The sequence below is a fragment of the Rhincodon typus genome, chromosome 24 (genome assembly GCF_021869965.1).
Source record: "Rhincodon typus isolate 14 chromosome 24, sRhiTyp1.1, whole genome shotgun sequence".
NCBI classification, from domain to species: domain Eukaryota; kingdom Metazoa; phylum Chordata; class Chondrichthyes; order Orectolobiformes; family Rhincodontidae; genus Rhincodon; species Rhincodon typus.
In genome coordinates this window covers 24,201,280-24,215,646 of record NC_063355.1, presented here as the reverse complement: position 1 = coordinate 24,215,646, position 14,367 = coordinate 24,201,280, and the positions used below count along the sequence as shown (strand labels likewise).

Sequence of the window (14,367 nt, the reverse complement as noted above, 5' to 3'; positions counted from 1 at the left end):
CCTTCAGATTTGTTGGGTCAAAATCCAGGAATTCCCTCCCTAATAGCATTGTACATGCAGCACATGGACTGCCGCAATTCATGGCAGCAAATCACCACAGTTAATAGGCAACTAGGGATGGACAATAAATACTGGGCCAGCTGGTGGTGCCCACGTCCCATGTGAATAAAATACTACAGCGATACAAATCCGTAACCACTGACAATTAATTCTCACTGGCTCACCAACTGCTCCATTTAGTTAACAAAGCACAGTAGATCCTCTGACAGGTATACAAATAGCACAATATCATTTAATTAAAAAAAGGTTGTTGGAATTCTTTCAAGAAGGTTTGGAAGGTACAAAAAGGAATGCTTGAAAAGAGTGGGTGAGACTTTACTGCCTATATGAATATGGCTCTCTCCCATGTTTAACTTTGATACCTTTAATTGCCATTTCATTAAACATAATGGACAATATTTACTTTTTAGCTGTGGTTACCAATACAAAAAGTTTACAGCAACATAAAGTCCTTTCTGATGCCAATACTAACTTCATAATTAATAAAATTCGATGACTCTTCCAAGTTCATATCTTCTTTTCTGACTGGATTATCATGTGTAGCCAGTGCCAAGCAACGAAGTGTGTCCCTCCCAGTACCCCATTCTTTGACAACAGACAAAATCTTCTCTTTGACAGACACTGAGAGGGGCACTTTATTGGTTCCAACACGAACATACGAGCATCTATCAATCACTCCCTCAGGGGCACCCTGTTGGGGAGAAAAAAAGCAAAACAGTTACAGCATTCTTAGCACAACATAGCCCCATGGACCCCACCATTCTCTACAATACTTTGACAGCTTGTTCTCTGAAAATGGATTTGCTTCTGCCAACCATTTCAGAGCATGGATTTTATGAACTCAACTCAAGATTAATTCTGTCAGTTCAAAGTTAATCATCATTAGTAGGTAATGGTCATAAGCCCAAAAACAGACTCAGTCAGGTTTGCTCAAAACCACCACTGGGATGGTTCAATGCAAATGAATACAGCAATACTTGCAAATATTGTTGCCAATTCATCTACAAAGTAGAAAATACTTTTATTGAATATGAAACTACAAAATGATCAACAGTACGAGGGGGATAAAGCAAAATGCACTAAAGTTTTACCTTAACAAACATCTTGTTGCCAATAGATGAACGAGTGGGTTTGTTAGGGGAACAGTACACAGACATCGATTTCCGGTCTCTGGAAAACTCCAGAGTGAACTCCTTCTTCATTAGTTGTTTGATGACCTGGAGAAACAAAAATATATTTTAAGCTAAATTTTCTATTTAACTTTTTACCCCGTCAGTAAAAGCACACTGCTTCAAAGTTTAAAAACTTACAGTGCAGCAGGCATTGGCACGCTCAATCTTGGATAGATTCTTCATGTCTGTATCAAACACATTCATTTTTTCAGCCAAGCAACAAAGGGCAGTCTCTGTGGCTTCTCCAACCTTCTCATATACACCTTTGGTCTGAAAATTAGAGGCAAAATTAATTAGAATTGACACTGAAACCACAATGAATAGTTTCCGACAGTACTAAACATGGCAACGAGAGTACTTTTCCCATAGTTAGTATAACAAGTTGATCGATTTTGATTTTCTGAACTAAAGAAATATTAGAATTTGAACTATAAATCCAAAACAATTACTACTTCAATCTGGCAGAGAAATGTTTTAATTTGAGAGATTTGGTGTTCAGTTGCAATTACCAGGAAGATACATTTCAATCACACAATGAAATATTCAAGTATTGACTGGGAATAGGGTTTTAAATTTTGCCAGACTTTTGAAGGGTGGAAACCTCCATTATTCACCAGTATTTTATTCTTGAAAAAAGTTCAAGATTTAAATATATGAAAGGTAATGAAATCAAAGTCATCGCAGTTATTCCAATCAAGTAGCATTTACCTAATATACACTTCCAGATTGAATCAGCTAAGCATGACAATAACTTGGGATACAAATAAGCAAAACTTTAATTTGCTTGCTGCAACTCCTAGACAAAACAAAAACCATCCTCAATTTTCCTTCTTCCCTTAATCTGACCCAGTGCAGTGCCCCCCAGCCATTAGATAATAGCCACCAACACTGCCACGTCACATTAGGTCCATCTCCACCACCAGGCCTTCTTTTATATCATCTCTTCCATAAGCCATCCATTTCTTGCATCTGGTCTCTCTCCCAGTTCCATCTCACTCTATGAAACTCCAGTCTTTCAGCCCTGCATGATCTTGACTTCCATGTGCAGTCATGGTAAGTTAAATGAGCAATTGTATATTAGATTCATACCTCATTATAATCCAAAGAAGAATCATTGCAAAGTGCACAGATTGTTGCCAGTTCAACAAGGCCATCGTAGTCAGAACATTTCACTACCTTGTTATCCAAATCTCTGCAAGACAAAAGTTAAATTTAACTATGATTTCCAGGCCCAAATATTCTATTCAATTAAGGAACCGTAGGCCACAGCAGTGTTAGTGGCAACAGGGTCAATCCAGATTCAGTTTTACAAATTTGAATTTTTATTTTGGAAACCACCATATTTAAGTTTTGAGATTCGCAAACAATAATTCATACTGGGGGATCCTATTGTAGTTTCAACTCAAATGCAGTGCACAAGACCCAACTGATGTGCTCAGCTGGGTTAAAATTTCAACTTCAGCTCAAGACAGGAACTGAATAACAGCACTGCCTATACAGGTACTTAAACTGCAGTGCTGAAGTTAGCAGTCGCACCCATTCCAGATAATGATATGCAAAATATGCCCCAGTTATCCAGGATCACTTGGTGCAATATCAGTCACTTTTGGCAACAATGTGACTGAGTTGCAGTGTTTATGTCCCATTAGCACCATTCTGATGCTGTTTAAAGGGAAGAGTTTAAACATAGGCACACATTTACGCAAATTGAAGTTACAGGTCAAAAAGAAACCTGGCACTTTCATTCCAAAAAAACATTAAAATTTATCAATGAAACTATTATTTTTCAAAGTCAGCATTATATTGATCACAGTACTACTCAGTGAGTGACAGTATTTAAAAACTAAAACAAGCCATTATTAAAGTAATGCAAATTCTTATTTAGCCACTTCACTTATTAACCACAAAAAAAAACAAAAAAAAAAAATCGCTCTTTGTCTGCATACTAAAGATTTTACTTGCATTGGTAATTAAAGTTCACATGACCAGGATTATTTCATTCAAACTGCATTCTAAGGCAGCAAAGATTGAAAATTCTGCTAATATTTATCTTTTCATTCCTGAACATTAACTTTTACTGCGGTATTCATTCAAAATTACAGAAATAGAAAATTCCGTTACATAATTTTTACCCAGCTGATTAATTTAAAAAGCACAAATACAATATAGATAACAAAAATAAAGACACTGTTGTCATTCACAATTTCACATGAAACATCATAAAATACTGGTTAGGCCACTGACAGAATGCTGAATGTGGCAGTCAGAACTGCATAATTGGAAGGATTTCCCTGGAGAGTGCACATAGGAGATTCACCAGGACATTAACTGTTGCATAACAGGCATGGGGTGAGACTGGATTGACTTTCCTTGGAGCAGAGGAGACTGACAGGGAATCTGATCGAGATATACAAAATTATGAGAGGCACAGACAGGTTATATTGTGAGAATCTTTTTGCCATAGCAGACATTTCTAAGACCAGAGGGAAAATGTTTAGAGGTGAGGAGTAAGTGGTTTAGGGCGATCCGACAAAAACAACTTATCACCCAGAGGATGGCAGAGGCAGGTACTGTCACAACATTTAAGCAGCATCTGGACGAGGACTTAAAATGCCAGTGCACAGGAGGCTATGAAACAAGTACAGGTAAAGGAGATTAGTGTAGTTTGGTGTTTGTTGGTCAGCATAGACATGGTGGGCCAAAAGGGCCTGTTTCTGTACTGTTTGACTAAGTTAGCATCAAGTCATTCTGGAAGACAAGCACAAAGGGAAATTTACCTCTGAGCTCTTTAATATTATTCGCTTATGTGCAACAATGGTAATAAAATTTCACATGTAGCAGGTTAGGGTATTCTTTCAGTTACAAAAGCACAGATTATTCTCAACTTGCTCTTTCTGCACACATTGCAGCAGTCATGGCTTTCTCACCTCGAGTCATACGGTTGTGGATTCAAGCCCCATTCCAGAGACTTAAGCATAAGATACGTTAACATTTCATTGCAGAATGGAGAGAATGTTGCAGTGGGGCTCTTTCCTTCAGATACAACAGTATAGCAAGGTACTGGCCCCTTCAGTGGATGCAAAAGAATCACAGCATACCACTTGAGCAAAAGGAAGAGCGATTTTCTTGTGTTTTAGTTATTGCTAAACTAACATGATAATTTTTAAAAATTCTCTTCTTGCCATTATCTCTGTTGTTTATAGGACTTAGGAAGGCGTCTGTTCTTTGTCTACATAAGCTTAATGGCTACACCGCAAGTAGTTCAGTTTTGCAATGGGATTTCCTAACAATGCAAAATGTACTACATTAATCCAAGTTATTGCTTGTATATATTTCAAGATTTTTTTTGGGTGGGTGGGGCGTGGCATGGCAGCAGCAATGTGGAAATTAACAGCACCTTTTCATGACCAGCTTCTCCTGCTTAGAAATTTTTAAATTACTTGACAAAAACCTTCACACACAACCTTAGTCCAAAGTTGGTGGTTTATTCTTGAACATTTCCCAATAAGTAATCAAATAGACCTGCAAAAATTTCAGACAAAATACTGTTAAGAGACAAGATTCTGGTGTAAAAAGATTGGGAAGGTCGACCTGTAATAATAGCATACTCTGAATAATATCTGGCAACTTCATTTACTTGCAATTTGTTCCCCCAACAGATATCCAAAGTTATTGCCCTTAATCTCATTAGCCACAACATCAAGATTAAGTCAAGTCCGCAATATATGACAGAAGTCTAGAGTCAAATCCAAATAAATACTTCGCAAATTTTTGATGGATATTTTTGATTAAATAAAGATCTTCTACCAAAATTAGTCGTCTTCCTGGATTAGAGCCAAATGTCACAAGTGAATGTGAGGCTTCAAACAAAAAAAAAAAAAAGGGCACACTGAAATTTAGGATCCAGGCATTTGTTTTCCTGAACAAGTATACCAGACTGAAAGAGTTTTATTACTAGTGGCATACTGTTGAAATTTGATTCAAGCTAAAAAGGTCCAATGAATATGGATGGAATTTACCAATATAACACTCTTCCCCTTTTATATTTGAGACTGGGTAATGAATACATGTTGAAGTGTACAGCCTCTAAAAAGGTATGTCTTCTACAGTCAGGAGGTAGGACAAAAAAAAAGGATCAAGTCACAGATCTTTGCAGCCACACAAATATATATGTGGTCATGTCCTAATCCTGCCATTTCTATTACCTTCTGATAGACAGCTCACTAGTGGAGATGTTGTATCCCTGTTTAGGTCTCTATTTGCATTAACACTGTGCGCTGTTATTCGTTATCAGGTTCACCCACTACATCCTCTTGGAAAAAACAGCAAAAATGGTTTTCATTTCCTTCTCTTCACCCTCCCCTGCAGAAAGAGGCACTAGATTAGCGGTAATTGCATTGTGCAATTGTGATAAACCTTCCCCAAGTGCCAAACACAATATAGTCTTAAAGTGGGTTTTTTTGGTCTTATTATTCAAGGCATGTAGGAACAAAAAATCCAATTTAGTTACAGTGGAAAGTTGTTGTATATTAAATGCTTTCATATACACTTCAAAATCAAGTATAGAATACAGTGCACAGACAACTGACCCATACTTTTAAATACAGCTGTACACATTCAAGGTGCAGGTTGAAAAATGGGTTTGAAAAATGAATGAGCACGTGTACTTACATTTGTCCCTCAGGACTATAGGTGGAGCCACTTACTGAAAACTCATTCAGAGAACACTGTTCGCCTTCAACTTTGTCAACAATGAACATCTAGGAAAATGACAAAGTAATGGACAGTCTAAGTTAAGCACAGCATATCAACTGCTGATCAAATCAGTGAGTAGAAAAACACAAATTCCTCATGACGACAAATGGGTTACCCGACACATAAACAAAGCTTCTTTTACACAATGCTAAAGATCGGATCAGCATTTAGGTCTGTTGCTACATACATAAATCTTTTTCTGGAAATAGTTTTAAAGGATTGAGATACAAGTACATGGAGCCCCATATAATCTCATACATGCATAGATTTTATAGTCTGTGCAAGTGCCTCACGAGATCAGAGAAAGCTGCGAGAATCTTACTGGCTAGGTCAAAAGATTCTTTACACCAAGCTTGAGTAGAGAAATCATACTCCCAGAGGAGTTCATTTGGCAAACAATCAGGTTGCTTTAGCAGCCAATTTTGAATGTGTGACAGCTCACATAAATCTTGCACATATCCTACAAGCTGAAGATGACATGTAAAGGACAAATGAACTAATTTAAACTCTTCCAACAGTTTCAAGATGGGTCAGTGCTTAGTTATTTAAAATCTTAACTTTGCGCTAAAAAAACCCATTTTTTAAAAAAATGCTACATCTTGCATGCAAGCATACATTAATAAATCTAAACAAAAAGATGCACACATCACAGTCTGTAGATAAAAGCCAACCAAATCTGTTTCTAATATAAAAATTTTAATAATGAAACAGATAATTAAGTTTGATAAACATTTAAAGTGGATTTCACCATCGATTTTACTCTGGCATTATGCCATTTAAGTTGGGCTCTCCAGAGGATGTTGCATAAATTCCCATGTACATTGTCAATTGAAGGACAAAGGGATAATATACAATTAACTAATAAGTGCAGACTAAGGCAATTATTTTTTAGGAAAATAAAATGTTGCTTCAGCAGAGAAATGGAGTCTTCCGTGCTCTGACCTTAAACAATTCTCACACTTGCCACCCTTCCATTCCAAACATTAAAAAGACTAACAGTACAGACAGAGACAATCTTCTGCATTTTAAAGTTGTTTTACAAAAACTTTTAAATAATCCAAAATCTGATGTAAAAATACTTACCCGGCAGACAGACATCTGATTTGTAGTGAGAGTACCAGTTTTGTCAGAACAGATAACAGAAGTGCAACCCAATGTTTCAACAGAGGGCAAACTCCGCACAATAGCATTCTTCTTTGCCATTCGTCTAGTTCCAAGGGCCAGGCAGGTAGTAATAACAGCTGGTAAACCCTCTGGAATAGCAGCAACAGCCAGAGCAACTGCAATCTTAAAGTAATAGATGGCACCACGGATCCAGGAGCCACCATGTACAGGGTCATTGAAGTGGCCAATGTTTATGATCCAGACAGCAATACAGATGAGCGAGATAACCTTGGAAAGCTGTTCACCAAACTCATCAAGCTTCTGTTGAAGTGGAGTCCTCTCCTGTTCAGTTGCTGCCATTTCATCACGAATTTTTCCAATTTCTGTGCTTGTACCAGTGGCAACGACAACTCCAACTGCCCTTCCAGCTGCAACATTTGTACCCTGTGAGGGGAAAAGTGATACGTTTATCTTGAAATTGGGAGTTCGCAATTTCTACCTACGTTAACAGAGCAGCTATATGCTAAACAAATTGAAATACACAGCAGTTTAATCAGTAATTAAGAGAAAATTTGAGGAAGGTGATAATGGTGTCATGGTAATACTCACCAGAATAGTAAGCCAAAGGCCCAGACTGATAGCCTGTGAAGATTCTGGATTTAAATCCCACCATAGCAGACATTCAATTATCATTTATATACTCAAATAAATTACAAAACAATACTAAGATATTCCTGATATCCATTTTCCCTCCAAAGGCTCTCATATTCAAGAATATAAATATAGTGACAGCCATCCACTCAAAGGTTATAAAACTTGTGCCACTGATATAGTTACAGCATTTGAGTTGGTTGGCCTATGATCATGAGTTGTTCCTTAGTTTTAATCATAACTCAGTTGGTTACAGTATGCATTCCTAAGCCTTGGGATGGGTGACTGACGCATTGCAGTTAAGTATAGGCATATGCCTAGTAAGATGATCACCAAAAAAAAAGGACCTCTCAATGTTTATTTGTACCAGATTGAGAAACAAATCAAACAGTAAAGCAGCTCAATAAACTAATTGAGTATATTCTTACACAAATAAGAAAAAAGGTATCCACACAACGGTCCACAAACTACAAACACGCTGCAAGCCCCTACTTAACCTATAAACTCACTTTCCTACAAGATTTTGTTATCTTTTGTCAGTAGACTCACCTATTTTAAGTTTAGCAATTCTCATAGTTTGAAAAGATCTGCTCCCACTTATTGATGGATAAATCTTAAAACAACACACCATTCTGGTGAGTCAAAACAAAATTAAGCATTCAAACCCAGTGTCATACAATAGCCAGAAACAAAAAAAATGATTTTCATTGGATTGTTTAAATCAAAGACAGCTTTATAATTTAACGGGGAACACTTGTGCTCAAAAGTTGATTTTTAATTGAAAGCTATAATTTGGTTTGGGGTGGGGCGGGGGGGAATGTTTTTAAGGTCAAAATTAAAATTTGTGCAATTAGATTGTAAGCAACAATAGCTTGTGAACAGATGATAAAATTTCAAAAATTGATAACCAGAAGAAAAAAAAACAGAGGCTAAGAAGGTTATTTTTCTGTTGTTTGCAGTGATCCAGAGCAACCAGCTGAAGTTTTATCTGTCCTCTCCCTTATAGATTGGATGACAGAGACAACCCTCTGTGGGGCAGATTTCCATGTTCACACTGACAGATCAGATGGTAGATCGAGCCCATAAGAGCTGGGACTACTGTTGTGTTACTAGAGAAGCAGAAATCTGCAAAATGGTTAAAGGGATGCTAGTTTCTGGAACCTACATCAAAACGACTGTATAAAACAGTAACCCAAGTGGTCCACTATGACAATGCATTTGGACAGATGAGTGTTTTGGGTATTAAGACAATGCCTTCCTCACGAATTTGCAGCTCAGCAAAATAACTTCGCAGTGGACTGTTCAGAATTCAGAACAGGGGGTCTACTTCTGCCAGGCACGCTGTGGCCATGAAATTACACTAGCTAGAATTGTGTAATGGCACTATTTAAAAGTCAAGGTGAATTAAAATCTCAAACAGATTATCTTCTGCCTCCTCAAAATGCCTGTTTTTATAACTGTGAAGTCTAGTGATAACTAAAGTTAAATTTTAAAATACTCAGAATTTTGGACTTTGAGATATAAAGATATTGGCCTTCCAGCTTGTAGAGTTATGGGCACTCTGAATGATCAGTCACCCAATGCATACTGCCAGTGAGCACTGAAAGACAAAACAGCACACAAACATAAATGCCACTAAAGTAGATCCCAAAAAGAACCCACTTAAGACTTCATTTTACACAACGGACAGGACTGTGCCAGGCCAACGGGGATCACATCTACTAGGAGAAGAATGCTGGCTTCCAAGAGTTCTAGGGGTCCCATCAAAGGCTCTCCTGCAAAGAAGTCCTACCTATTGAGAACTACCGACCAAAGAAGCAGCTAACAGCTTGATACTGCCATCAACATCAGAAGTGATGGTTGTTAGTTGCCTGCACCCACCCAAGGCACAGGAATGCAGGGTACAAGTCAGTGAAAGTAGGAGATGGGGGAACAACCCTCTGTGAATGTTAGTGAGGTGGAGTTGGCTCCTGCTACCAGACCACTGTTCTGGGTCCTCTTACAATTGAAAGAGCCTGGCAATCATCAATCCTGCCACAACACACCACACCACAAGTCACAGTCACTACATACACCAAAGGGAAGAAAGTGCTTTGCCTGTTTTAATTTACTGGACTCTTAATAGAAAACTGAATGTAATACTGGCAGGAACATTCAATTAACATTCACCTTACAGCCTTCAAGATAGCAAACAAGATCAGAAATCAAGTGAAGATTCAGTCCTGTACTCAATCCTCAATTACAGCACAACATGTTGTCACATCAAAAACCAGGAACAAACATTGTTTCATCTATCAACAATGAAACAGTGGATTATAAAATCATTATTTCCTTGGCAAAACTAACATAATAGCTCCAACTGGAAAACCCCTTTGTTAAGATCATTAAATCTATAACCAATTTTAATCTGGCACATTTTCTGGTGATGCCACTAGCTGTGCCATGACTTACAGCATCAGCACCTGATGGCACTTGGACAGCAATATTAAGATCAGCTTAGGGAGAAATCTGAAGGACTTGAGCTGTAGAATCGGCATTTGAAACAAAAAAAAAAAACTTATTCTCACTTCTCCCCTTTAAAAGTAGCAGTTTTACAAAACTCTGATATATGCAAGAAAGATGCCAAATTATTAGGAACATGTTAACATTCTACTGTATTTGACTACTATCCAGAAGATTATGGCAGCAAGTCAATCCTACAGTATAAAAGTCCCTGAGCCAAAACAATTTCTTGGCATTAGTCTTCATTTAGAGCTACTCTTTACAACTGAATGGTTTTGTTTTGTATGTGTAAACAGCAACGGACTGAAACTACATGTGCCTGAAATTTCTGTCTGAAACAGGGAAGGAGTCAAAAATACTATCAGAGAAGTTCAAACAAATTTGCTTTACTAATGAGAGCCTTTTATTTGAAGTTCAAGGTAGTTAAAATTCAATTCAAAATTATATCGTGCTGGGAAAGGAAAGAAAAAAGCTGGCTACCTGATGAGTAAATACTATTACAACTATCAATTTGATAAGTGAAGGGTGAAGTGGCTTTTTAGTTATAAAAAGTAACAGTGAGGGATTGGGTTGCAACAGCTTGATGGCATTGCCTATTCTTAAGCAGGTCACTTTACTACTCAAAGTTAAATCTAGACAATCAAGTTGCTTACAGAAAATAGCATGTTCTTTTTGTCCTGATTCACAGCACGAGGGTCAGGTACTGGATCAGTGTGCTTGATAATTGACACAGATTCACCTAGGCAAGAGAAAAAAGAAACATTAGAAAGAATTATTTAAATGTCACCCAGATCAAAGTCGTCCTTTATTTTTAAAGGAAAGGACATCTGGACTTAAGCGTACAAGACTGCAAAATATCAAATTTTAGAAGCAATCTAAGTAAACCTTTTGACTCAATGTAACCCACTGAGAGACTGTGTCATTTTCTGTTCATAATGTAGCTGGGGGCTGGTTTATAAAAAGTTTGAAGAATTCTTAAATATACTTACGTCCACTTTATCCTTTTGTTTTATATATTAAATTACACACTAAAAAGTTAACAGATCAGCTGAATATTACTCATCATAAAAATCTACAACACTAATAATTCAATGTGCTTGAGAATTGCAAGTATCCAAAAATTTAAACGAAGCAATTAAAAGTTAAAATTTGTTGAGTTGCAATACATGCAACCAGCTATCAAAAATAAAGTTCTAAATCTTAAAATCCCATCTTTTCAATGTATAATGTTTCCCTTCTGTTTCACCGATATTTCAGATTCTGTACATTGCAATTTAAAACAACTCATGGTTAACTGACTTAGGATTTTTAATGAGCTTACAGAGCGTTGATAAGGAAATACAATTTGGCAGTGTAGCTATTTTTTAAAATCAACCTGTTCAGACATATTAATGACACATCTTTGGAGCAGTTGGAACTTGAACCAAGATCTTCTAGCCCAGAGATAGGGACACTACAACTTCACCAAAAGACCCTGAAGTAAGGGGTTTTCACTGCCAAACAATGCTGCTACATGCAGCAACAATCTTTGCCATGACTCAAATTTGTACCACCACTGCTCATGTGGCTGATGCAGTGCTCGTGGACTTCCAAAGATCTTTTCATAAAGCGTCACATAACAGACTTCAACAATGCTGACAAGTCAACAGAATAAAATAGACAGCAGTGGTAGGGTTACAAAGTTGACTGAGTGACATAGAGCATTAGTAAATGGCTGTTTCTTGGAAAAGGTACAGATTTTACAGGTTTTTTTTTATTAGCACATACAGGTTTCTCTACATACATCAGTGATCTAGACTTGGGTGCAGTAGACAATTTCAAAACTTGCTGGTGACATAAAACTTGGAAGTGAAAAAGTAAATTGTTGGGAGGATAGTGACCAATTGGCACGCTGCTGGAGTAGACAGGCATGCAGCAGATGAAATTTAATGCAGGATGTTGCAAATGTCAGATTTTATAATTAAGTTGGAGTTTAGGAAATAAGATTTAATTCTTAAGTTGAAAAGTTAAATGTAGATAAATGGAAAGACTTGTTTCAGAAGCTGTTAAATAGACGTGGAGTATCTATACTTGAAAAGATAATATGCATTTATTTAATAAGTTGAGTTGAAAGCGAAAAAACTTGAACAATGGATGACTCACCTAAGCTACTGGAAGGGATAGGTGGTCTACAGTTATTCGGTAAGGAATTTAAATTATCTGTGTTGTTCCCAGATCAAAGAGCCTAAGGGTACCTTTGTATGTTAAAGGGTTTCTTGGTGGGATCAAAAAAATCTGAAGATGGCTGTTAAACTCCTTTAAAAAGTGTTATAATTATTTATACAGTTCATTAAATCAACACTATTTTCAAGATAAAAGATTGTTAGTTTACTTTATATTTTTGAAGGATCCCAAGTATTTTTAAATTCATTCAGGTGGTGTGGGTTTCTGTGGCTGGGCCAGCATTTATTAAAGTATGCCACGTTGCTATGGAGATGGCCTACAAGGGAGGTGCTCTTCTTTGTAGCTTTTCACAGAATACAAGCAGTTCAACTTGGGAACAGACAGGGTTGGGGTAGAATCTGCCTGGTACATCAAGCAGCTGTATGAGCAAAGAAAGGGTGGAAATAAAATAATGCAAAGTAATATTAGCAAAAGAAAAACAGTTGAATTTATGATGAGGAATTCAAGTTATACAATAAAACTATTTAACACTTTGAAAATTAACATGACATGTTACCTGTAAGAATAGACTGATCTACTCTTAGGGTTGTTGATTTAATTGAAGTCAGCCTGATGTCAGCAGGAACCTTGTCACCAACTACACAAACAAAGAGAAGCATTAGTATTACCTTTCAGCTCGGTATCTTTAATCTTATAATAAACCAATAACATTTCAGTTGGCAATAAACATTTGTAATGCCAGTCTGCCTTATAGCTGGTGTATAACCCAAAACTCTTCTACATGTTCAATGCACAACCACCAATACACATTCACCTCCACCCCCAACACACCCAGTGTTTAGATTAAGAATGCAACAATTTTAAAGTATATAAAAAGGTTCCAATTTAACTTGAATGGAAGTTGGAATTACTACTGAAGGTAGAAAGAAAATACATTTTAAATCACTCCAATCTAGGCAATGGAATTTGCCCACCACAAATTTGGAGACATTGTTGAATCTTAGAAATTACAGTTCCTAAATATACAAAATCAAAAACTTTGTTGGTGTCTTTGTAATTGGAACCTTTCCTGATTTTATCCACAAGTCCCACCCATTTCCAACACATTCAGCAATAAACACGCTAAGGCACTAAGTATATTCTAGTTCCAGGTTTACAGATACTGACAAACTGAACAGTGTTTTCATGTGTTAGGATGTTTAATCTCGAGCTGTTGAGAAGTACTCAGTATAATTACCTTCCTCCAGTGTTGCAATGCCACGTAATTAGAATTTAAAGCAGAGCACTTTACATAAACTGTGTTGGATTTTAATATTTAATGCCCTGTCATACTTGATAAAGACCATGTAATGCACAGATTCTCATACCAGCAAATAAAAAAATTACTTACATAACATCATGTGTGAAAGAGGCGCCCAGGGGAAGAAATGTTTAGTAAAAACATTGTTTCTAAAGACTTTTAAAAGAAGAGAGATTGTGTGTTGAATAGGTACAGGGCTTTAGGAAAGGGGTTATCACAGCTGAAGACTTTATTACCAAACATAATGGGAAAAGGATGGGGAAATCCACAGAGATCAGAAGGCCAAACTATGCAAACCCAGGTACAAGGTAAGAAAGACACCAGGGTTAGGAGTTAGATGAAACCATGCAGTTTTAACATATTGGGGTTCAGGTACAGGTCAGCAAGAACAGGAGTCAGGCAGATCAGGACTGAACAGCCATTTTGGTCAGGTGGAGCTCTTGTTTTGCAGGGTGAACTGTGACTCCAGCAATAAGGATATTGAAGAAAATCAAGTCTGCAGGTACCAAAAACATGGAAATCAATGTTATGAGTCCGGTCATTGACCTTATACTTTCCTCCTGTATTTGACCTCCCAAAATACACAACCTCACTTGTCCAGATAAAACCACCTCTGCCATTTCTTCAACTTTCCAACTGATCTATATCGTGCTGTATCCT

General features: G+C 37.1%; 1 protein-coding gene across 2 annotated transcripts in view; it reads right to left on the bottom strand.

Moving 5' to 3' along the window:
- The window catches only part of atp2a2b (ATPase sarcoplasmic/endoplasmic reticulum Ca2+ transporting 2b), a 75,798-nt gene that overhangs the window by 21,937 nt on the left and 39,494 nt on the right, over positions 1 to 14,367 (bottom strand). For both annotated transcript variants that reach the window (XM_020510698.2, XM_048611652.1), the window contains exons 6-13: positions 12,964 to 13,044; positions 10,898 to 10,983; positions 7,071 to 7,535; positions 5,904 to 5,992; positions 2,322 to 2,424; positions 1,371 to 1,502; positions 1,152 to 1,277; positions 533 to 751 (exon numbers count right to left, since the gene is read on the bottom strand). In XM_020510698.2, coding sequence (XP_020366287.1) covers positions 533 to 751; positions 1,152 to 1,277; positions 1,371 to 1,502; positions 2,322 to 2,424; positions 5,904 to 5,992; positions 7,071 to 7,535; positions 10,898 to 10,983; positions 12,964 to 13,044 — 1,301 coding nt within the window. The remainder of the gene's footprint in view (positions 1 to 532; positions 752 to 1,151; positions 1,278 to 1,370; positions 1,503 to 2,321; positions 2,425 to 5,903; positions 5,993 to 7,070; positions 7,536 to 10,897; positions 10,984 to 12,963; positions 13,045 to 14,367) is intronic.